The sequence below is a fragment of the Xiphophorus hellerii genome, chromosome 4 (assembly GCF_003331165.1).
Source record: "Xiphophorus hellerii strain 12219 chromosome 4, Xiphophorus_hellerii-4.1, whole genome shotgun sequence".
Lineage (NCBI taxonomy): Eukaryota > Metazoa > Chordata > Actinopteri > Cyprinodontiformes > Poeciliidae > Xiphophorus > Xiphophorus hellerii.
Window position 1 is genome coordinate 31,914,497 of NC_045675.1, and position 26,582 is coordinate 31,941,078.

Consider the following 26,582-nt stretch of genomic DNA (forward strand, 5'->3'; position numbering starts at 1 on the left):
TTTCTGGGAGCTTTCAGCGTGTTGTCATGGGTGATCCATCATGGTCGATTCATTGCCATTTTATTACTGCACTTATTTGTCTTTATGTGGATGTTAAAATGAATGGTAAACTTCATTAGAATTTTGATTTTATTTTTAGCCACATTCATATCTTCACAGCTAACTTACTGACTAGCCCATCTATCTATCTATCTATCTATCTATCTATCTATCTATCTATCTATCTATCTATCTATCTATCTATCTATCTATCTATCTATCTATCTATCTATCTATCTATCTATCTATCTATCTATCTATCTATCTATCTATCTATCTATCTGCTTTTGTTCTATGTGTCCAGACAACATGCTCATTTCTTAACACATTATTGGCTATCAGAGGGTTTTCAATTATGAGAAGGTGCTGGAAGACTAAACAGAGAAACTATTGGCAAGTCATTTGTATCATTAGCAGTTAGTGAAGAACCAAAGCTTGATCTCGCTTCTGCCTCCTCACTCCAACTATCTCTGTTTTTCCCTCTAATCCACTGATTTAATTGGCATTTCTATGGCAAAGTTTGAAAAAAGTCGCCAAGCGCAGCAACGGCTTTCCATCCGTCGTGGATGGAGCCGTTACTATTAAGAGCCAAATAGCCCTTCCTAATCCTCATGAAGCTCATTTAATTAACTGTCCATCTCTACCATTTTTTCTCTGTTTATCTCAGTTCTTTATTAAAGTTTCTTCTTTGCTTTTTATCTTTTGTCTCTTCTTTTCACTGCTTGAATAAAGATGCGAGAGCGTTTTGAGGGCAGAGCTCTAAATCGCGCTCACACATAAACCCGCCGCGGACACGCTCACGGTGCAGGTATTGTTTTTAGCCGCCCTCAACCTTTTGGTTTCTGCTCGACTCCCACGCCGTTACGTTTTGTCAAAGCTAATGAGAACCGCCGCAACAAGAAGGAAGATGGGGCACCGAAAAAGAGAAGTCCCACATTATGGCATCAACATAACAGATTGCTTGGAGGAAATGGATTGCGAGGAAAAATTTGGAGGCAGGGAGTTAGAAAGGTGCTGATGAGGGTAATCGAAGGAGACCAGAAGAGGAGGGATGGCTCTTTGCTTGATTTATCAGCTGTTAAATCGAGTGCCCTCCACTCTGACAGATTTATGGCACATCCATTATGTAATAATGTAGCATAAAAAAGACTGTACTGACAGACAGATTAATCAGCTGCATCTTTTAGTTCCAACCATAACACTCTAACCCACCCTTCTTTTCTCACTCGGTTTTTCTCCCTGTGATATTGTAGAAGATGGTCACCACTGACAATATTTTTGTAATTATTTCTGCCCACTGCCACTCAAATCATGATATGATAACTGGGCTTTTGGCTAAGAGGCAGTGCAGATGTTACAGAGCCAATGCAGGTTGACAGAATGTAAAAATCATCTCTTTTCTCTTGGTCTGGTTTGCAGATGTTTAAATTAATTTGTGTGTGTGTTTTTTTTAAGATTGTGTTGTTTAACTGGCTCTTGTATGCAGTGGTAAAAATGTTCCTTTGCGTGGACGTGAGAATGTGAGTGCCTTGCCTTGCCTTGCGTTTCTTCCATTCTTTGTTTCAAATTTGACCTTTCCAAACCTAAATTGAGCACTGCAGCTTCGAACATGGCTCTCACAATGTTTTGTTTGTCTGCTGCTCCTCATAAAACTCTAGCTCCTGTTCCATGTTAGCACCATGTTTTGGAGGACAAGGGCTAGAGTTTGTTTTGGTGGAAATACAAAAAATAACAAATAAAAAATGGCCTAGTAAGATCTAGCACCAGTTAAACACTGGAACCACTTTGATGGAAAAGGCAATCATGATGTAGCATATACTGTTATTGCGCTCATGTCAGAAATGTATTTATGTACATTTGCGTATGTAAGTGAGACTTGACAATGGAAGAGAGGCTAAAGTTAAAGCTGCAATGTGTAATTTTTCTAATGTTTTTAAAACATATTTGTGAAGCACCACCGCAAAAGTGGAAACCAGGAGGCGGCTCAGCACCTTCACCCCTTCTCTCTCTGCTACCGCTGCAGCTTTTCCCCGTCAGCAGATCTTGTTGTGAATGCTTCGGCTAGTTAGCATGGCCATCGATGACAGCAGATAAAGGGTTTTCCTGTAACATTCAGTTGTTTTTCTGCCATTCACACATTTAGCAGCGAGTACATGAGGATGAGTGACAGCACTAAGCCCCTCCTCCTGGCTCTGACTGGTTGTTTTTGGTCAGGAGTGGTGCATTTCTTTAACGTTCCAGAATTATTTCAGGGAGGAGATGGAGGAGATCGATCTTTTCACAGATTATCTGTCTCATAACAAACTGTCAAGACATATTTTAACAGATACATAAAACACATTCTTTATAACAGTTATATACTGCAATTTTTTCCCCCCCTCCCTTCCAGGGGGTCTTTTGTGGGCTCTAGTGTCCCTTATATGAAAGTAGGCTGACACGAAAGGGGGAAGGAGAGGGGAGAAGACATGCGGCAAATGTCGCCGGGTCTGGGAATCAAACCCGCGACAGCCGCGTCGAGGACTCAAGGGCTCCAAACATGGGTCGCGCTAACCACTACACCACCACAGCACACCCCATATATACTGCAATTTTAAAGGGGATGTATAATGTAAAATCAACTTTTTTGATATTTATGTCATGTCATAATGTTGGACTTTCAGTCCCCAGGTGAGCTTCACACAGCCTCCCTCCCCCACTCAGCTCCTCCAGACTAGTGGCAGCAGCAATTAGCAAACACCTGGTGGAATTGCATGACTGCTGAACTCATCCTACAAACTACTTCTCAGTGCATTGATCCTGAATTATTGTAAATAATGAGAAGCATTGTTATGATCACACGCTGAATGCGAAGTGTCAGAAAGAGCAGGAGCTTCTTAAAGAGACAAAGACCCAATTTCAAGGCATCAAGTTGTGAAGTCAAACTTCTTTTAAGTCATGTTTGAAATAAACATAATTTTTAAAATAACTGAAGGTAAGATAGTTGCTTGATTGTGCTATAAAATGGCACTACTTGTTTTTATGTATTTATTCATGGCTACTGTCCTTTTGGATGAGTTTTTTTTTATTGTTGTATTGCAGTTTTGCCCCTTCCAAGACAAATTTTTCCTTTGGGAGACTAATAAAATTATCTTATCTTAGATTATCTCATCTCAGTACTGCCCCTTTAATGACTGTAAAGTCATTCAGATAAGAGGCTCAGGTGGAACTTCTATGGAAACAACACAGTGAAAGAACTTGAAGTAAGCGACAGCAATAATTGCAAATAATTCATAACTAGCTATAGGTGTAGAAAAAGGCAGACATAGTTCCAGGTAGCCACTTGAAGAATAAGTTTGATGAACGTAATCAAATTGAATGTTTTTAGCAAATAGCTGTACTATGAAAGTGCAGAACAATTGAATGTTCAATATAGAATGGAGTTTGCCTGTTCAGAGAATGGTATGTAAGATGAAGATGTTCAAGTCCAACAAATGTGACCTGTCCTGTAACATGTTCATTCTCCAGCCTTGTAGTGACAAAAACGTGGTTAATGTCAGGTGAAGATAAGAATGTGATATTTTTTGTTGGCTTATTCTGCAGCTGTTTGCAGAGCCATTTTAAACTTCCGAATGCTGTTTTAAATTTCTTCTGCCTCTGTTTTATGCTGCTTGGTTTGCTGGTTCCCAGCTTGTAACCATGTGCTAAAAGCATTCCACTTCGGGGAATGGAGGAGCAGAACAATAATCAGTGGATTTGACAGCCTGTGAATATGAAAAATTGTTTGGTTGTAATAGCGCTTGCTCAGACCTCAGCTAACTTTGACAGTTTATTATTTCTTCTTCCTCTTTCTGTTGGCTAAAAAATTATTATTGTACTTTCAAACACATCTTCAAAATAGTGAGGTTGTCACTGTGTGGTTCCCATCGTTGATTCTACCTTCCCTTATCTTTGGGTGATTATTCAGTTTAATATGACAAGGTCAATGAAAATAAATTGCTTTTTAGCTTTGAAATGCAGAGAAAAAACAGTCTTTGTTATAGAAAATGTGAACTTTTATCCAATTGTGACACATTATTCATTGGTTTATTTATCCCAGTGAAGCATAACAGTATGACCCCGGTTCTGTCTAAACAGCATGAACTCCACCTGACCCCTGAAGGTGGACTCTACTGTCTGGCACAAAGAAGTTGGCAGCAGAGCCTCTGAAGAAATTAGAATGTTATTGAAAAGTTTATTTATTTCAGGAACTTTCTTACTAAGTGAAACACATAATGTTTGAAAGGCTTTATTTTTGATAACTATGGTGATTTTCCACTTAGAATGAGTGAAAATATGACATTTAAAAGTAGAATATTACATCTGTCCAGTAAAAATATTTTTAATACAGTAAAGTGTGCTCAGTACATTCATTTAGGATGTCATTTTCTAAAGCTGCTTTTCATTTGCCACACAAGCCTCATCAAAAGGCATATCCTTATTTATTTAATAGGTCTATGTTTTGAAGGCTGCTGGTTGGAGCGTTCATGAGTCAAAATGGATTGAGATCTTGAGAATTTGGAGACTTAATCAACCTCTACGTCTGGTTTTGCTCCTGCGACCATTCCAGAACCTTTGTTGTTTTCTGGTAGGGATCCAGCTTCAGCTCACAATGGTGAACGAGTAAACAGTCCAGTTTTCATGAAGTGGTCTAGAAGGTGTGCACTGATGCTTAGGTAGTTGGTGTATGTGGAAGTAAGATCCACATGGATGGATGGACCAAAAGTGTCTAAAGCACCGCGCTGCCTCTGTCAGCTTGACTTTACCCACAATGCATCCTGGTGCATTGGGTTCCTCAGGGAAGAACATGCACATGGCCACCGTTCTTTATTACTCCTTGGTCCAGTTCTGTTGTAAGTCACTGGTGGACAGGGGTCAACTGAGTGGAGAGTGGCTCAAACAGCAATGTAGTTTTCTAAAATGATTCAGTCTAAGCTGGTTTGAATTATTTTAATAGTCTGTGGCTATTTGAGACTGATGTTGGTCTGTAGGATGGAACCACCACTGACCAGCCTTCACCTCCCCTCTCCCCCATCCATCAGTTATTGATGCCACTGATTCACCAATGTTCCTTCCTTCAGTCAATTAATAAAGAGTATTTGCATAGCAACAAGGCATTTCTAAGTGCTTATATTAAAAAGCATAAAGAATATATAAAAACATCATACACTCAACAATTGTGAAAACCAGTGATGGACATTGCTGAATTATTCCATAATTAACCTTTTTCTTTAAGAGGTTAACTACTGATAAGACAAAAAGGATATATATATATTGAATAAGGAAATGAGAATCACATCAGATTAATGAATGCACTATGACAAAATCAAACTGGAATACTGAAAATCAACTTCAAAACTGACTAATTAGACAAGGAAAGAAAGGAAAAATCTGATTTGCAGAACCATAAATGCAGCATTAAAACAGAATAACCTCCTCTGTCTGGTGAAGGAGGAGGAAGAACACAGGAAAAGGGAGAGTGGAGAGGAAGAACATATCAGGTAAAACTTATCTGGTTCAGATCCGCCCTTGGCTTTGGACACAGAATTATCATAAAACTCATGGTTTCTTGGCTAACCTTTACCTAGAGAAAATAAACTCTCTTTTGTCTCTACCTAGACTAAAGAGAATTTATTACTAATAAACGCAAAGTGGATGTGCGTTTGATAATAAGAATGGAAAGGCGGAGGAGGAGAGAAGGAGCGACAAGTGGTGGAAAGGAAAGAATGAAGGGAAAGGAGCCAATGAGCGCAAGCAAAAACATAACATAAGAATAACACAGCATATAGTCAAAATTAAGTAAGCCAGCAAGCATAAAGGCAATTTACAGGAACTTGATTCCGCTGTCGACATGCATTAGAATTACATTTTTTTCTCCATGTCTCTGGACACCAAGTAACAACACCGATACCAGCTGGACATGACAGAACAATTACAACTCATAGAAAAGCCTCTCTGTTTTCCTAAGATGTGTGGTCAATGCCCGTTTGGAACCTCTACTTCCTGTTTACTACAGCAGTGCAAAATGTTAACATCTGACCAAATTACGCTTCACTCAGCCTGGCTGATTCGTTCCAAAGCAGTGGAAACACAGCTCAAAAATCACATGGCATTTAAATGGAAACATAGATAGTGGCATTCTGTTCACCCATTATTGCCAGATTAATGAATTATTTTTGGCACTACGTAGGGGCCAGCCAATAAATGGGCCCCGATTTCCTAAATTTTAGATACGTATATGACCTTATCTACCTCGGCAAAGGTCTAAAAATCAACCGCTGTCCTCTATTGCTCTGCTCTGAGAGAGTGTTCACTTACAAAAAACTTACAGTATTGGTCAATATCTGAATCTGCAGGTCAGGATTTTTTAAAAATTGTGATCAGTGATCGGCTAAAAGAACTGCAATCGCTGCACCTCTATTGTTACAACTTTGGAGTAGTTGCATGTAAATTGAAGTTCTTGCACACACTTTTTCAGCTGTTCATAGTATACCTATAGTCTAAAACAAAATAAGAGAAAAATAAGTTAGACATCCTCTAAAGTGCAACTGTTGGAAGCAAACAGGGCCAGGAAGAAGCCTCCAGTGAAACCGTTCCTGATCCCAGTTCCCACTGCTCCCAGTTCCCACTGCTCCTCTGGATATTGGAATCAGTGAAACGCATTAGTGTGAATGATGGCCATTGCACCAATCTGAATCTCCCTATGGTCTTTCATTACAAACTAATCCAGTGATGATTGTCATTAGTAAGAAAGGCAGTGCTTGTGTGAATATATGAGTGTTCGTGAGAGGGAAAAGAGAGCGAGAGAAAGAAATTGTTAGGGGACAGAAAGAGAGATGCATTTTGGCAAAGCATACGGAATATTAGCCTGGTGATTTATTATCTGAGTAATGATGTCCCTTCTTCCCCAAAGCTGCATTGTCCTTTAGCCAATTAATTTTGAATCTGTTACACCCTCGGAGAGAAACAGGAGACATTATCAACACTCTCTTTAGTTGAACCTCAGTCAAGTGCAGTGCTATATATTTTATTGTAAGCTGTGGCTGGTTAACCCTGCTCTTTTGTCTTCGTTTGATGTCTGCTTATGTGTTTTCCTTGTATTGCTCCCCTATACAGTATCCTCTCTTCTTTAATGACATTGATTTATGCAACTGCTTGCCACTGCTGCTTTTTTTTTTATCCCCTTCTTAATTCCACCATTTTCTTTTTTTCGTTGTTTTCTCAGTTTCCATAACAACCGTGGGGTCATTTTTCAGCTCCTTCCAGCACTACGGTCTTAATCCTGTTCATACGACACTCAACTCTCGCTTTTCTTCACTCGTCGTTCCGGCTGTGCTCTCCATTACGCCGTGGTGTCTTGTCATTCAGACAGCACACTTTGTTCTCTGTGTTCTTGTGGAGGTAAAACCATTTGGAGAAAAGCCACACATGCCCAACCTTCAGAAATGTTTCACATTTTGCCACGTTACATCCACAAACATTAATGTATGGGGATTCTTTCGTTTTTACAACTGCCTTAAGGATTTGCCTAACTAGTAAACAGTTTACCTGTGTGTAATTCATTTCCAGTTGAATTACAACTGTATGTTAACGGACATTAGACAACAAATGGTATCACGAAGACCAAGAAAAACAGATTGGTCAGGGATGGGGAGCATGTGGCGAAATCAGTTATCTTCAGGTGAGGAACATTGTGTCCTTTTGTTTTCAACCTCATGTCATCGACCCCTTCCTAATACAAAGCCACTGGCAAACTTCTCATTATCCTCTGCATAAGAAACTCTTATGTGATTGGTCAGAATCCTGTGGGTGTGGAAAACATCCCCAACTATTTAACTTCCAGAAACTGTTTTTTCAGCCAAACAGCAGAATAGATCATTTTGAAGACCAATTGTCCGAGGATGAGAGGAAGAATGTTCTGTTGGACCAAAACTCTGAACTCCCCTGATGAAGCAGGCGAACGTCCCACCAAAGCCTTCCATTCTTTTTTCCCCCTCCCCTGATAACATGTAAAATAAAATGAGATGCTGCAGCTTGTCAACCTTTATTTCCTGCTGTGATGAACGTGTGAACTCGTAATAGTCATTCCTCTCTGCCATGATCGCTGTGTTTACTGTAATATTGAAAACCACACATATGTATCCTGCAGAGGGAGGGCCTTGACAGGAACTCGGCTCGGTGTGTCTTGTGGACCTTGAAGGGTGTGTAAGAAAACAATCAATGTGACCGTGCTTTGACTGTTCTACTTCAGTCCAGCCTTGCTTGGTCTATTAAATGTAACGGAGCATGTCTCCTCCTTCTCTTTAGTACATATCAACCTGTATTAGTGCTATATATCTCATTTTGACTATTTGTTTTAGGCAGTTTACAGAGAAGCTGCTCAAGGTTGATGAGATGCAAGACAATCTTGGAAGACAACATGTTGAAGGCTGCAATAGACTTGAAACTGGGTTACAACAACCAGATAAAGGTCCAGACCCACATCTAAAACATAGTTTATGGCAAGACCCGAAAAATTGTGTTCACAAATCTAGTCTGACTGAAGTTAAGCTATTTTGCAAAGAAGAATGGACTGGAACTTGAGGCTGTAGATATGTTGAAAGGTGATAGATTCATCTCGAAACACTCGAAGTTCTAATCTCAGCGAAAAGGTGATTCTACAGAGTATTGGTTCAGGTGGGCTGAATGGAAATGCATGTCACACTTTTCAAATTTGTATTTGTAAAAAAACTTGAAACTATGTTTCATTTAATACTACACAGCAATGCACTACTTCGGGCTGGTATATACCATAAAATTATTGTGCTAGTAACAGGACCCAATATGAAAATCTTTAAGGGGTATTGGAAATTTTGGAAACTTTTCTAGTGACTTCTAAGTCCAAACAATGCAAAGCTTTTAATCTACAAAGTAGTTTGTCTTCCTAGCAGCTATCAAATCCCAAAATGCCGGTTTATTGGTTCCTGTCTTTAAATTATTCCTTCACTTGCCTGCTGTCACTAGTAAAGAAAGCTGTGCTATGTGTGTGTATGTGCAAAGGGTGAGTGAACTGATGTGTTCTTTTGATTGCTATTCCCAGTGCATTTAAGTGCACTGATTGTAATTACTAGTTTAGATGCTGAGATTGTCTTGTGATTTTTTTTTTTTGATTAAAGATCTCTGATCTCTTCTTAAAAAATTAAAGCGAAAAATCAAGTGTGACTGGGTTAGTACGATGACCTTGAATACAAATATCAGTGTCATGGATTTACTTTTTTATTTTTGAAACAAAAGTTGAATGATTTAGTCTATTATACAAATGAAAATTCAACCTCTAGGACTACTTCCGGTAAAATGTGGTACATGACTGTAATCAGTCTCTCTATCCTCTACAGCATTTGGATTGTTTTCTGAGCCAAAACTCTCAGACTGAGTTTCCTTCACGTATTTTGCATTTACTAATCATGTTTTGTGCTGGACTTCAGTTGATTCAATTGCACAAGTAAATTAAATCTATTTATTATGAAATAAAACTGTAATTTATGAAAAGGAAACTAATTTTCCTGATACATGTATAGTTATGATATACTGTTTATTTGGTAATTTTTGATATGGGTGTGACTATTTTTGGTCTACCTAAAATTTTTCTGAAATTTCTTTGAAGGGAAAATTTTGGGCCAATATCAATACTGTCAATATTAGTATTAATATTGGTAAATATCAGGCTGTTCTGCCCGATACTAACCAATGTCATATTACATGTAAATATTTTACAAATTTTTGAATATGTTGGAAAAAAACGACACCATTGACTTCACCACTTCTTCTCTGCTTCAGTTAAACGCCTCACAGTCCTGCCCTTCATCATCACTATAGACAAATAACACATGACGAACTCCCTGCATTCCCTCTTCCTAAACAAACAGCAACAAGAATAATGATTGTTAATTTTGACCCAGTTTTCTTTATCAAACCAATTATTATATGTTAAAAAATGACAAATATCAGACTATGCTGATGTTAGTGCCAATATGTCTTTGCTTTTTATTTTATTGTGCTATTTTTTCCAGCTCCTTTCCTTATTTTGCTAGTGTCTCACCCATTGCTCAAATGTGAATTTGTGTTAAATATGGTCAGACATAGGAGCGTGTGTTTGCAGAAGGTCTCTCTTTAGAAGAAATGTGAACAGTAAAACTACCTAACTTGTTTTTGTTGTTTAGGTATTTGGTCTTCATGAATAAATTCTTCTTTGCTACTTAACTCTACCACCCTGCAAGGAAAATGTATACATACACACTTCTTGTTTTCCGGGTACAGCCTTTCAGACATGCCCAGCCAAAGCTGAACTAGCAAGTAATGTGTAAATTGTTCTCTCTTTATCACCAAAATATGAACTCTATTGTCAATACTTTGATGTCTTCAATGTCAAACCACCACTTTTAGTTTCATTATAGAATTTTGTCACTTTTTCTCACCTGCAAAACTCCATTTCCACCAGAGCCAGACAATAATCCCACCTGCCCTCATTGATATAACTTCCCTCCACCCCATAATAGGAGTTACTGCTGACTGATAAACCTTAACCTTTCTTACCTGTCCTTTATCCTCCATTGCATCACTTGTTCTTTTTTCCACATTATCAGCATTGGCTAAATTACTGGGCAGACTGTCAGCCGCTGTGACATTTTAAAGTACCCGTTAAAGGTTACAGACAAAGAATGTGATGGCAAGAAAAAGGAAAAATCCCTTAAACACTGTTTGCTATCCATTATATTATCTTTCTGCTACAACAGTACACCTGCTATAAACTGCCTGCGTCTTTTCTTTGCCCTTTAGGTTTGGAGTGGTACCTGGTTAGAGTGGAGCTGACTGTGACTGATGTAAACGACAACATCCCGGAATGGAGCATGGTTCCTGCCCCCTACCTTGCAGTGGTTTCCCCAGATGCGACTGCAGGATCACTGGTTTACAAACTCATTGCTCAGGATGGAGACGAAGGTCTTAATGGTGAAGTGGAGTACTTCCTATCTGATGGTAGGTTTTTCTTTTTTTTTTTTCCATTTCATATTAGACTGGAGCAGATTTATTTTTATTTCTCAATTCCAAAATGTTTGCATTAATGTTTAGTTTTAGGACAATATTTAAACTCATTATGTTATCAGTAGTTCTTTAGGGTAAGTGGAGCTAACTTTCTGCTAACTAAAAAGTTAGCTAGACATTTTAGTTAGCTAACTGGAACTAGTGCATTTAACTTTTTACCTAACTAAAAGGTTAGAGGCACTAACTTTTGTTATCTAACTAAAATGTTTAGCTAATGTTTTAGCTGGCTAAAATATTAGCTGCTGTAAAGGTAGCTGCATTAACACTACAGCATTAATCATGAACATTAGTTTCACTAGGACTAAAGCATTATACCAATGTTATTTCGCAAAAGCTAACGCTGAAGCACTCAATTTAGCCATGTTGTGACCCGTCATGTGTCACTGCCATATCATGTGTTACAACAAATTATATGACCCTCACCAGGGACAAATTTGTTTTTGCAAATTCCTTCCTGAAGTAAGGAATTTGCAAAAACTCCTTACTTGACTTTTTTGGAGCAGACGTGCTATGATTCAGTGTGGTGAAGGTGGACCCAAATGCAGAGAGGCAGAGGGATCAAGTAAATGAAGGTTTAATGGGGAAAAAAAGATAAACAAAAAAACACAGGGAACACAGGGAGCCAGAGCTGAACAAAAACAAGAATCTATGAGTTATAACAGCAAAGAAATTATGTGAAAAAAATGGGATTTAATGGGAGGAACCAGCAAGGAGTCACTGAGGATGAGTTGTATTTATATTGGGGATCTTAATCACTGAACAAGGAACAGATTAGAAATGGGTTGTAGGTGTGAGAAGAGAGATAGAGGGAGAACAACACGGGGCAAGGAAGAGTACACTGAACTAGGAAAATGTTCTAACATTAAAGAATAACTAGAAATAAGAAATAATTTATCATAATAATCTAGAATCACTAACTAAAGTAAAACAGAAACAAGGGTGATCTAAGTAAAGAATTAGAGTAAAAAAACAGAATAACAACTAGAATTAATAAATCAATAAATAAAACCCAAAACAACTCAAAGCAAACTAGCAGCTGACAAGACCTTTCACCCATGGTTCCAGTTTCATAGTTGTTAAGTGTTGCTTACTCTGTTGCTGATTTTGCCTTATTAACCACCACTTTGGTTAGAAAGCATGCAGAACATGAGCAGATTTTAAACTGTAGTTCTACAGTGATGCATTGTGGGTGTAGAACAAATGTTATTTGCTGCATCATTTTTAAGCTGTCATTTTTAATAAAAAGTAAAAAGAAATCCTCCTTTTTTCCAAAAACCAATACTCTTTATCTTCTGAGATAATAAAGCCATAGAGAAATGACTCTTCTTACTTCTCTATCAGAAACAAACATCTTTATTGAATAATTCTGAATCTAAATCTGCCAGGGTTGGAAGTAATTTTGGGTTTAGCTGTATATTGTTTGTATATTTCTCAGTGTTGAAATTGATATTGAATATCCATATTTCCAAAGAAGTTAGGAAAACACACAGACGTCGATAGTGTGCGGGTTCTCTCTGCGGCTTATCCGTTGTGGACGTTTTTCACTGTGTGACGAAATGGTTCTCCTGCTGAATGGGTTAGAGCTGGCAGCTCTGCTCACTGACAACGTTTTAAAGTCCTGCGTATGTCAGTGTGTTCTCAAACAGTCCACAAGTCAGAAATGACGAAAGGACCCATGAGCTGTCACAGAATCAGAGGATGTTCAGCAACAACCCGACCCTGTGCTGGTGGAGGGCCAGATTAGCTACTATGGTGGTAGACTTCTCGATTAAAATGCGTCAGAGCATGTAGTTGCTCTGACGCTTCATATTCAGGTTCTGTAGCATCCAGGTGGAGGTGTGACCTATGTGGATCACACCATTCTCTTGGTGTGGCAATGAATGACAAGGAGCTCAAGCTGGCATCAGTTGTTTTTCTTAAATTCTCCATCTGCATTTCACACAATGGGCATTGAGGTAAGGTCAGCCTCTGGCATAAAACAAGCTCCTCGTCAATGATCCCCATGGCTCTGAGGATTACCCATAATACAGTAACTACAATAAAATCATTGAAAATGACAGTGATCGCTGTTAAGAAAAATGATTATTTTTTAATGCTTAATACAGTTAGTCTTGCGACATGTGTAAAGGGATGCCCAACGCTCTTGTTTGGAACAGTTTTCTGTTGAGCAGGGGGAAGCAGGGCCTTTTCCTCCCCCGCTGACAGATAGAGCAATAAAATTTACATTCCGATAGAGCAGGAGACTCTTTGGCGCCTCTCCCCGTACCTGGCACGGCCCAAGACGAAGTGGTCCCCCCCCCCCCTTTTTTTGCTTGGACAAAAAACAGACACCTTTGCTACAATGAGGGGAGTTTTTTCAAGTTCTCTGAGGGCTGAGGGAGTTTCTAATTGGTCAAAGAACGGAGCGCCTTGACTGCATATATTAAATTGAAGGAACACCCACTGACTATAAAATTTGGGTCAATGCTGAGATAGAGAGAGAGAGCGGCCGCTATTTTTGCCTTTTTTGTCTTTGTGTTTCGTGTTCGTTTTGTCTTCCCCTTGTGTGTCTTATTCTTATGAGAAAATGCATATCTCTGTTCCTCTGCAGCTTTGTTGTCGATTGCTTTGTATGAGATTAAACTCTGTGATCTGTGACGTCAACACGCTTTGTTGTTGTTTCGTTTTACCAGCACGCGGTCGCTGCACGTCGCCCACTGAGAACGTCACTCGTCGAAGATCCCGGGCAAAATTAAAAGAGGAAGCAGGAGCCAAACGTTTTGTCCAAAGCTAGCATTAAATGATCCTCTTTTTTAATATCGCATAGTGGATTTTGTTTACAGTAAAGGAACAACCAGTGAGTGTCCTTTTCAAAGAAAGTAAGGCAAATAATTAAAATGCTCTGGAAAATAAAATGCTGACATTTTATTTACTGGAAGCCATTTTTATATTTTAGTTTATATAAACTTGCATCTTGGAACAATGCAAAAACATAAATGAACCATAGCTTTATATAAAACTGTTAATATAAAACTCAGCCTTATGTTAACCATCTGCTACAAGAAATTTGATAAAACGTACCTGCATTTCACACAATGGGCATCGAGGTAAGGTCAGTCTCTGGCATGAAACACAGTGTGACCACGTGGGAAATTCCCACCACACTTTCTCACGAACTAAACGTTTCTAAAACGCGACAAAAACGATATAATAGCAGAACTAGCGTGACTTGGATTAAATATATTTCAGTAATATGCAAAAACGAAAACCGCAAACATATTTTATAAAATGCATAAATAATATTTCTTTATCACATATCAGAGACACGTTACCTCGTCAATGATCCTCATGGCTCCGAGGATTACCCATAATACCCCGCTCTTTCTAGGGTGAATGCAATACAACTTTTTACCAGCAGATGGTGGATTTTAGCAGGATTTAACCTGAACCATTTGAACCACAGTATGTTACAGAGGCAAAATGAAGCCGCCTGTCACCTGTAATGTCCAACGGTGCATGAGAAACGACTCTGCAGAGCGGTCCATCATGGCAGTTTAGCTCGGTTGCTCCGATTTTCAATGTCTTGTCCATCAATTTATGTGCAGGTGGCGACGGTCGATTTGAAGTGGACAGGAAGAGTGGCCAGATACGGACGACGGGGCTTCCTCTGCAGCGTGACAGAGAGTACCTGCTGACGGTGGTGGCAGCAGACGGGCTGGGCAGCCGCAGTGCCCCTGCCATCATATCCGTGGTGGCTGGAGCTCGGCCACCGCAGTTTACTAATGCCTCCTTCGTCATCGCTATACCGGAAAACACGCCGGAAGGACAGCCGTGAGTTCCCACACCAGCTCCCTGTTATTATAATCCAGGGCCTTGCAAAAGTATTTATAGCTGCGTTTCCATTACCAATGTGCACAAAACTTTGTCAATGTTCTGCTGATGTCAACCCTCCCCAGCCCCCCCCCAAAAAAACACAATTTTGCAATTGCAGTGTTTTCATTCAATAAAAATCACAATTAAAATCACACATGAATAAGTTTGTTCATGTGATAGGTCATTAAAAACATGCCTGTGCCATCATCTTCCAACTACTTCCTGTCATCTTCTTTGTGGTTTGCGCCATTGGAAACAACATAATGTGCCTCCTTTAATTGGAAATGTTTGTGTTCCAATGAGAGGAGTCCCTTCAATTTTACAGGAGTCTGCTGATAACTTCTTTTGCAAAAATCCACACTTTCATAGTTATTTTATAATCTTAGGATATTAGAAATTTGCAGTTTGACAGAAAGAAATGTTAAACTTGTTTTTAGACAATGCAGCCGTCATAAAATCGGGACTGTATCTGAACAGTGCAGCAACTAGTTAATGGAACAAACTAGTTGTTTCTGAAATATGTGAGGAGTGAAGAAGAGACAAAAAAAAACACAACTGCCTTAATAAGGCCAAATTAGGAGCTTTACATATTTCCCTAAACCATGACATGACCCACTGATCCATCAGCGTCGGTTCACGTGTAATCCAAGGCACCTGCTTGGACACAGATGTGCCAGAATGGCAGCAGATTCTCTCCAGCAGCCATGAAAGAGCCTTAATCTAACACAAACAGATGTGGCAGACATGGGCCCAGTAAACAAACCACTGGTGATGAGGCATATGGAGATTTTCTTCTGTTTTTTTATTTATTTATTTATTTTTTTTTTTAGTTTGCACAGCAGCCTTGTTTGGATCAGCAGATGGAGGAGGGATTATTCTTATTCAATTTAATACTCCCCTCGTAAAGCCAGACATATAGATGACTAAAACAAACTTTAATGCGCTGTGAATGCTTTTTATTGGCTTCTGTCATTAAACTCAAGAGTTGGGCACACAGTAACACAATATCCCACAATACCCACAATACAGTAACACAGTCACTTTAAGTCTTAAAGGAATTCAAATAACATTCGTTCCAAAGTGCAAATGCTGTGAATTATTCTTTATGGCCTGTGTCGACTTTTCAAGGTTCATTTTACTCAGTTTAATGTCAGACTGCCACATAATCAACATGATGCAGAGTATAACTTTCCACAGCATATGAACTGCAACTAAGTCCACTGATGGAGCAGATTTAAGCTTCATTCTGTCCTGGTTACAAAAGTTTGACACCTAATTTTTTCATGTTTTCTAGTGTTTACATTTAACAGCGGTGTAATATTCTGCACTGTGATGAAATACTAGAAGCTCTTTACCGCACTGCAGTGTCACTATTTACCATGCTTTCAATGGCATTTTTCATCTTTTCTAACACAACGTGCTTCCAATAAGAAGTGTTAAACTAGGCTAGCATGAAACCAATAACCGATTCTCGCTGTTAGATTTGCAAAGTCGCACATTTAATTTAGTTAAATTCACAGTGTGAAATATCAGTGTCTTGCGATCTCATTATGTGTTCATGCTGTTGTCGCAACTTCACTAACTTAGCAAACCATTTCCTGGTGAACAGCAAAATAAAATAAAATAAAAAAAAGATGATAATAATCTGAGCAGTCAGATCAGGGAGAATTGCTAAGGTTAGGATCAGATTACGTATTCCACGATTAACGTATTGAAAGGTACAAAATCCCTTCTGTCACTCATGTTTAGTGTTGCAAATAAAATGATGTAGAAGTTTGCAAAATACTTCTGTCTATTGGCCCCCTTCAGTATGAATGTTGGTCCAAAAGGTCACCAGTTCTTGTAAATTCTTGCAGGATCTTGCATGAACTGCATGTTTGAGATCTCCCTAAAGTGGCTCAGTGAAGCAGCGGTCTTAAGAGTGAGAAGACAGCACCAGAACCTTCACTTCATGTTGCCAATGGCGTTGGTTGACTTCATGTTGAAATTTCCAAGTATCAGCTCTATTTGAACAGGGATATTGTGCAAATTTGACCTTTTTTGAGCTGTATGTCATGTTATAATATTATTTGCTTATTAAAAATGTACCTGGAAGGCTGCTTTAATTTATTATTATTTTTTTTAATGTTTGAGGAATCTTTGAATCTCCCATGGCAACAATTTGGGAGTGCCTAAACGCTTGCTCATATAATTCACTGCCTAGCAACCCAAAGCGCCACCTTCTGAGCTCATCATACGATTTAGTTCTCAGTCTAACGCTGAGAACAATTGTAAATGGCATTATGGAGGAGCGTTGTTGTGATAATGTGCTGAAAGTGGAGTGTTATATCTAGACAGATCTTCTTAAAGAGACAAAGACCTAATTTCAAGGTGTTAAATTGCAAAGTCAAAATTTTTTTAAGTTATTTTTGATTTATACAATATTTTTATTGCCATTGAAGGTAACCTAGTTATTTGAGTGAGCTATAAAATGACACTATGTGCCTGAAAAATACACAATACTGCCTCTTTAAGTCTTTCTCCAGTATTTTCTGACAACAGGCAGCTTTTATCTTATCACTGATTTGATTCACCGCCATGCTTCACAGTGGGGTGTGCTTTTCAGATGCATTGCTGACACCTCTCCACATGTAACGTTGATGATCGTGGCCATAAAGTTCTTTTTGGACTCATTGCTCCAGACATTTTTAGGCTTGTTTCTGTGCTGTTTGGCTTAGTAACAGCTTTCTGCTAGCGACTCAAGCATGTAGCCCATTTTCCCCAAGTGTCTCCTTCTTGTGCCCCTTCAAACAGCTGCACAACAATTCTTTTTAGAAAGCCCCGTGTGTTTGTGTGTATTTTATTTTTTTTATTCTGAGCATATTTTTGTTGGTCTACCTGACTTTGGCCTCCTTTCAACAGAATAATTCATTTTCCAATCCTTAATTAGTGTTTGAAGACTCAGTTTGGACTTCTAAATGGTCTGGTTTCAACTGTAGATTCATTTTTGTTATCCAAACAGTTTCTGTGGCTGGTTGTGAGCAGAAAATCTCTTTTGTGTTCTGCTAAGTGAGGCGAGTCACCAATAAGAATATGCTGCAACATGCATTTCTCTTTGCTTTTTTTTTTTTTTTACCTTTTTTTTACGTTTCTCATTAGCCAGTCGTGCACATGGTGCAGATGTGCAGCACTCATTCTCTTGCTGCGACTGTGGAGGAGAATGGGCTCAGTCATTAATCCGCCGCATTTTGTGCCTTATGATGTCTTTACAGCTCACACTTCTAACTCCCCTGGTCTGTTTTGAAAAACACACAATTATTAGAAATTTCTCTTCACAAGCTGGATTTTCAGAAGACTAAAAATAGGAGCCAGTAGGAGATGCAACAGCCGAGTTTCTTCTCGGAAAACCGGAGCTACAGTGTTTTTGTCTGAAAACTCAACATCAGTATTTTATCTCTGTACTGTTTCAGTTCTGTCATAAATATAAAACCTTTGTTTGGGATTTCATGGAGGCTTTAAATTGAATGTATTACTTATAAAAACAATAAACTGCCTTAGATTAAATGTCACCTCCATAAGGGTAATATTGGTTATTTGAAATACTCACTCGCTTTTTAAATTTACCACTTAACACATGCACAAGGCGAAACAATGACATTCTGTTGGCAGCAGAATGCCAGACAACAAAACGTAGTGCAAAACTGGCTCAAAAATATAATAGAAAAGTTAAAATGAGCAAAAATTATTTGAAAAGCAAAATATAGGTCTAGCCACTGGGTATGTGATTAAGCTAACTTGTGGCTTCATGTCTCTCCAGGTGACTCTTCATTTTGTATACAATAGTTTTCAACATGAGTGAGATTCATAAAACAAATACAGTAGTTTCATTAAAAAAAATCTCCTGGCAGTTTTGGAAAGTGCAGCATATTTTTATTTTTATTTTTTTACATTTATGCAGCCGGTATAAATAAAGTGTAAAACTGGAATGACTATAACATATTAACTAAAAAATAGCAAAATACCATAAAAAAAAAAAAAAAAAGCTCTGCAAACACATTAAATGCAGGTGTGGTGACATACAGCCTGATAGAAAGGAGCATCAGGTTAACAGCATTCTAATGGGTTAGGTGTTCGCTCAGTGGCATTAGCAAGAAGTAACTGCAGCCGCTCATAAATCCAGGTAGAGTTGTACCTTTAGTTCCAAAGTATTACGTTCCATTATTCTGCAGAGGGAAAGAATCTTCTTGAACCCTTCATTACGAGCTAGTTTCCTTATCTGCCCTGGAGTGGGCATCCCAGCTTGTTCAACATTAGACTCTGCAGTTCTCAGAGAAATTAGAGATACAGAGAAAAACATGTAAAGGCAGATAGAATGTTGTCCAAACCCTAAAAGAAGGTAAAACTGGAGGGAAATGGTCAAAAACTTGAGGCGTGTAATTTTCTTACACACACTGATGAAATAATGTTTGGATCATTTCTGTTCTCCTGTGCTGGTTACTTTCCTCTTTGATGTGCCGATCCTTTCCAACATTAAAGTAGACAAGATCTTTTTAAAGATAAAACTGGAGCAATAAAAATAGTCTAAAAAATTTGTATAAAAACTTTCAAACACAGTTCCCTTAATAAATTTATCAAAAGTAAAAAAAAAAATTTAAAAAATGAAGATAAGAACATTTGTGTTTTGCTGATATTTTCTTTGTTTCTTGGCAATAAATCTTCTTCTGTTGGAAAGCTTGTGTAATTCCTTCTAAACGTTGCCATATTTGTTAAAAAAATGTGTGAGTTGAGCAGCAGATTAAAGTATTTGTGCTGCGTCCATGAAAAACCTGCCGAATCCTTTCCGCCAGTGCCAAATGACTTATCCTGCTGTAGACTTTTGTTTGGTGTTTATTTGGTTGGATAATTGAAGTTTTGGAAATGTAGCTATTAATTTGTTTAACAAATGGGCCACACCAGTGTGTGGGAGAACTGTTAGTCACCAGCTTGGTCACACACTGTTGTGGGATGGCATCTCGTTCCCACTGAGGCTGTTAAAGGAAGCAAGTAAGGGGACAACAACCACATTTTTTAGTCAAGCCAAACACTCTAGCTGCACATTTACTCAATCACACACACATTCACCAACACACAGATGGGCAGGTAACTTGGTATTAAGTGCCTTGCTCAAGGCCACACTGACAGGTCAGAAGGAAGGTGGAATCAAACACACAACCTTTAAACTGCAAGACGACTATTCTTCCTACTGAGCCACAGTCACGGCGGTCAATGAATCCTACGAGAACAGCTGAATTTTACTTCACGTTCCACAGATTCAGGTTTTGGCTAAATGTGAACTCAAGAAGTGAAACATAGTAAAAGGTGCTTCTTTTACTGCAATAACCTGGTTATCCATGTTACTGGATGTTTTTATTTATTTTACATTTTTAATTAAAAACAAATTAACAGCTTTGAGGTTTCGAATTTTTTGAAGGGGGCAGTACTATGCAAATTCCAGACACATAGCGCCATTTGCACATTTCCTACTGAGCCACAGTCACGGCGGTCAATGAATCCTACGAGAACAGCACAATCAAGTAACTATGTTACCTTCAGTTATGATAAAAAATGCTGCATATGTCAAATATGATAAAGTCAAATAAGAAATTTGACTTTGTAATTTAACTCCTTAAAGTTGGGCCTTTTTCATCAATGGGAAGCTTAGAATCCATACTTTCAGAATTAGTAAATAACTGAAAACGCCCCAAGTAGACGTGTTCATGGTTTTATTGTGGCCAGTCACATTTACAGCGCCGTCCTTAGAGGATCACAGACAATGAGTTAAGAGACTATTCATCCATCCAATCTCTTACCCCCTTAACCCATTGCTGTCTGGAGAGGTGCTGGTGCCTGGGGCACCCTGGACAGGTCACCAGTCTATCGCAGGGCAGAGACTAATATTGTCAATTCATATTGTGTTATTTCAAGGGAAATTTCAAATTATGTGGCCATGAGTGTTTGTTAAATGGTGTGTTTCCCATTTAACATTTTATCTTTAAAAAGTTTGAGAAAGACTGACCTAAGCCTTTTTTTAAAGTTTCACCTTGGCCAAAAAAAAGAGAGTGCTCTAAGAAAACAATATGCTTGATTGCTTGAAAATTAGTGACTCAACACAAAAGGAAAAAAAAAAGTACTTGTACCAAAAAAATGTACCGATGTTTTCTTTTGCAGAATAACTTTCATCGTTGCTCATTAAAGCAAGTCGAGTGAAAAGAAAAAAAGCAAAAAAAACGTCATCAACAACATCCCTTAGGGCCAAACCTAAACCTGTTAGGCCTCTCTTGTCTTACAAGATTGTGTAAGACAACAATTCTGATTGCTACACTGTCAGGCAGGGCACATAAGAAAAACATGAAACAAACAAAAGGAAACACTCCTAAGGTTCCTCACACAGAGAAGTTGAAAAAGAGGTTTCGTAGATTCAGAGAAGGAAAAAGAAGCAGAAAGGGAAGGAGGAATTTCAAGCCATGTCTTCTAGCGACCATAAAGGATAAATATCATATTCCTGACTCCATCGTCTCTCTGCTCAGATTCCTAACCATGCTACCAGATAGAGATTGAAAAAGGAGCGACAAAAGCGAATGAGTTCGATTAGCAGTGATTGCCAACAACTGATGATATCATGCAGGAAATGACACTGTGGAGTTTCGTCTCTGTTGCTGTTAGCATGTCATCATGGTCATGTGACTGTCAACAGTGTTTTCAGTCGGAGGCTTCTTCAGACTTGTTGGGAAACTGGTGATCCTTCTTGTCCACATCATCACCATCCATAACTTTTGAAAGATACTTGGATGATAGAAGTTATGACAACTTTTAGTTTCTCTTTGGGATAAAGTATTTCTGAATTGAATTGAATGTACTTTAAATATTGTTCCAATAAACATTTTTTGAGCAAAATGTTTCTGCTAGTGTACGTTTGGCTTCTCGCGGCCGTACGTCACTGAGGCCCGACAGTTCACTGGTTATTGGAATATTTGTTTATATTTTGCTCTATAAAAATCTCTTTGCAGGAATAGATTACCAGCTCTCTCTCTCCTTCTGTTTCCCCAGGTTTCTGGTGACACCTGCTGTGTCCTTCCAAAAGAAACCAATCAGCTACAGCCTCCTCATCAATCCCAGCAGTCTGTTCTCCATCTCGGCAGACACGGGCGAAATCAGCCTGACCCGCACCATCGATTACGAGAGTGACCAACATCGTTACTTGCTTCTGGTGCGGGCCAGCGAGGGCCAGGACAGCATGAGCAGTGCAGCGGAGGTTTGTCAGTCTGATGTGAATTCAAAGTCACGCTCCCATTGTTAAATGCAACGACTGCATGGTCTTCAGAGTGCCACTTTCTGACTCTGCAAGATTGTGTCATCAGTCTTCCCAAAAGTGTGTGTACGTGTGTGTGTAAGTGTAATATGGGGGTCAGAGACTGACGGCTCTTTAAGTCCTTATCTGTAGGCAGCTAATGATGGATGGCTGAGATTATTGCAGACCCTTCTGCTTTCTATGATCTTCCAGATTTTAGGCTAATCATATATTTAGAGAACATTGTGAATTAGTGCAAGAGGTTGATGAACTCCCAAAGAAGGTTCTATCAGTATAATTAATTTGGCAGACAAGAGAACAGTCTCACATTATAAATATCTCACATTGGAGGGTGCCAGTATGCTTTTGAAATTAATTTTCACCCATTTCAAACTAAGAGCATAAATGTTTTCAAAGCTAGCAAATGCGCTAAACGCAAAATTAGCTCTGCTGTTAGCGCATCAGTGAAAATGTGTGCCCGCCACTGCATTCGGATGTTATTTTGATGCATACCACTTACAACCTAAACCATTTGTTTCAGACAAATTCTGTCCCACCATTCAGCTTTCTTGGTGACTAACCAACCTTCAGGACACCAGGCTGTTGAGATTTTGATTTTGCTTCTGAATTGTCCACATGTCAATCCAATCAGCTGTCTCTGAACTGTGCGGGACAGGCAGCTCAGATCCATGGAGGCCCTACCTTACAATGCTGAAATGATCTGTTGCTGAAATCTTAGCCCCAGATGCCACACGGCACATCACAGCTCTAATGGAGCCCAATGTCTTAGCGAATCAGGACTGTTTTTTGGAGCAAAAGGGAAAGTAAAACTGGCAGGTGATTATATTGTTATGCTGGATGATTGCCTCTGTAGGATCCCCACTTGAATCACAATATACTTGAACTCTGGAATGATTGATAACCACAGTTTCTGATAGCTTTCTTATTGTTGCATTGTATTATTTCTAATTTCAATGTATTGTATTCTTCCTTCCTTAAGTGTACTATTTTTCAACAAACTGTGAGCTGTTGTGTGCTGGTTGGTTCATATTAGATTTTACAGTAATAAAAAGAGCAAGTGTGGTAAAAAAAAACACAAATAAAAACAGGAAAGGAGAAGAAAACTGTAACTGACCTTTACAAAGTGTTCGATGTCAGTTTATGTTTGCTGGTAGGTTTTACCATTTTAGAGTTTGACATTAAAAAAAAAGTTTGCTTAGACAAGATCAGCATCCAATTATGTCAAATGTGAGATGTCGGCAGACAGAAGCAGCAACAGCAGCCTGTGGGAAACTGGGTTTCTTGCCAGTAGTCGACAACTGTTTTTTTTTTATTTTTTCCAAAACAAAAGTAAAGACAATGTAAAACCCAACAGCTCTCGGGCGTCACTTTCATTGTAAAACTTGGGAAATAACTGCATGTGTCCACTTAAAAAGTGTAAACCCTTTCATCACTGAAGCCCTAACAGATTTGTCTGACTGGGAATGACAGCTGTGGGACTCCCAATGACTTCCTCATGTTGTCAGGATGTAAGGCACAACAGAGGCTGAGTGCTGCAGGCGTTGAGGCATCTGGTCTGGTTTCCATCATTACTCTGGCCTCGGGCTAAAACATGTCCTGCTGAACCGATCTGTCCTCAGCTGCTCCACTCTGGGACTCTGTGGCCAACGGAGATTGAGACGCCTGTGTGGAGGCAGAGTGGGAGAGTGAAAAATGATGGATTAGGGAAGGAGAAGTGAAGTCAGAGGTGAGAAATCACTAGACAGGTGAAAAGAAAAGGAAGCCTTAGGTAGGGTGTGTGTGAGCTCTATTCTTTTGGCGTTTATAACATCCTAATCCTGTTGAATCTTCCATTTTTCTCTCAAGACGGCTCTGCTTGTCTCAACGTTTTTTTTAGCATGAGAAAAAAAACAAGACTTGCCTCAATTACACAGATTTATTACTGGAACATGAATCGTTTTTCTCATCCACTTTAGTTTTAGCTTTGCATGTTTTAGTTGCTTTAATCTCACATACAGTGTGTATAAAAAGTTTTCCTTGTTTTTAAAATTGTAAGTGTTTTTATATATGTGTAAGAGGGCTGTGTTATAGATGGAGATGACAATTTCCCTGAGGGAAAATCCCAAAGGGATTCATAACATTTTCTACTTAACTACCTATAAATCATGGTCAACAAAATGTGGCTTTTGTTTCTTACAAAAAACAAATGACCAGAAAAGCATTTCATGTCAAAGTGGCAACCGATTTTTACAAAAATGAATGACGATTCAATCGAAAGATGTAACATAAAATAAGTGATTGCACAGATATTTACCCCCGTTTGTAACTGACCTATTTCAACAGAGGTCCAGCCGATTGGTGCTCGTATTCTCACAATGACTGGAATGAAGATCACCTGAGTGCATGTATTTGTTGTACGTCATGGTGTTTCTCTTTCTTCTGGAGTCACAGGTGGCTACGGGTGAAGCTTATAGATGTTTGATAATCTTTAAGTCTTCCCTCATAAACGTACAAACCAAGATGTTCAGTAAACCTGCTGCCAGAGTGGTAGAACCCGTGGAATCCTACCTTTAAAATTTACATCTACCCAAAAGGCAAACGCAATGTACGAAAAACTAAATACGTCTGAGGCGTTTTCAGACATTTTTAGAACAGCTTGTAGCTACAGTAACTGGAAGTAATTGATCGTGACTTTGCTTTAATTTGTGCATGACCCAGATTGAAATGACTTTTCAGCTGTCTGACGGATTGCCCTATATTTTGGTATGTAGACTTCTTGATCAGTTCACTCACTATAAGCTGCCTAGGGGCCTGTACTATGAAGCAAAGTTAGTGGTTTGTTAAGCTAACTCTGCTCAATCAGGTCAGAGGTTTTTTTTTTTGTTTCATGATGTTGATTCCCTTCTTACCTCTGTCTATCACCATGGAAACTTATGCTGGAAACCCAAACTGCTCTAAGGAGTTAAGAGTGATTAGGCTTAATAATGTGACTGCTCACAGAGTTGTATCATTATGTCTAACTTTCTGTGGTCTCTTTTTTTTTTTCCTTTCAGAAGATGAAAATTAGAGACTAATGGTAATTCTTGATTTGAAAAGGTTTCCTTGTTTTACGGAAACAACTAGACATTCCTCATATCGCTTGTATTGTTTTTAAAGAATGTTCAAAAATACAAGCTATAACATGCTTATTGCAAAATTACATGTCATGAGCTTTGAAACAATATGTCAAAATATGTATACATTCATCAGCTTTTTTTTATTTACAGCCAGTACTTCCTGTATCTTCATTGATTGGTCCACTGATTTTTATCTTCATCTGTTTTAGACAAATACAAAGATATTCAGTGTCAGTAAGTCAAGGTAGCCCAACCAAGTTATCGCCAAGCTTTTTAGTAGCTTTATTTTAGTCCAATTTTAATACAATATGTGAGTAAGCTGTGAGTAAGTTGCTATTGCAGAATTACAGGCCAATCTTTGATCTTCCAAATGTTTAAACAGTTAAACAGCTCTTAAAAATGACCAATCGCTTTGATGCTTTTTAGTCCTGTTTCTGTGCTCACCACAGTTCTGAGGCTGCCCTCTTTAAAAGCTGCACAAGCACAAGCTTCAAAGTTTAAATATTGTGCAAATAGAAGTATGTAACTCCAGTCACAATTTTATTACTTCTCACTTGCCACACCTGCAATTTCTACTCAAGCCATATCGTTCCATCCATAAATCCTCTCATTGTATGGGTTATTTGATTTTCACTGAACATCATTCTTTGGGTTTTTAGTAAAATGTTACTTGTTCTCTCTCCAGACTGCAATTTTTTACAAAACGTGTTGAAGCTTAGGTGTGCTTTCAAGTTCCAGTTAGAAAGAAGTCACTGTCCTGGCAACCTTTCCTAAACAGCAGAACATTTTTTCTGAACTTACTGTCATGAACCTAAATGTTTAACATGCTATGCTGTGTTTAGCCTTTACCATTTGAGACACAACTCTGTAGTGTGTAGTGTGTTCCCTCAACATTCCACAGTTTGACCTTTCAGGTGAACACTTGGTTACTGTCAGTTCTATGATCTATGTTCCTGTCTTATGACTTTTCAATTATATTTTATAACTGTCAATTAACAATGATGTTGTACACATTGATTAGAAATGGTGTGATAAAGCTAAATGAAACTGAAGGAAGCTCCGATACATTGCTGAACTTTTGACTAAGGAGGAGCAGTATTAGTATTATTATGATCTCTAGAGTGTACTAGAGCGGTTCATAGCTGAGTGTTAAGGAGCCAGGATGAAAGTCAGCT

The 26,582-nt window shown here is 38.7% G+C and overlaps 1 protein-coding gene across 1 annotated transcript in view; it reads left to right on the forward strand.

Annotated features, from left to right (window-relative positions):
- Window positions 1-26,582, forward strand: part of LOC116718043 (neural-cadherin) — a 322,864-nt gene that overhangs the window by 78,454 nt on the left and 217,828 nt on the right. Inside the window, exons 2-4 of the mRNA XM_032559667.1 lie at window positions 10,870-11,067; window positions 14,718-14,943; window positions 22,051-22,255. Of these exons, the coding sequence (XP_032415558.1) occupies window positions 10,870-11,067; window positions 14,718-14,943; window positions 22,051-22,255 (629 nt within the window). The remainder of the gene's footprint in view (window positions 1-10,869; window positions 11,068-14,717; window positions 14,944-22,050; window positions 22,256-26,582) is intronic.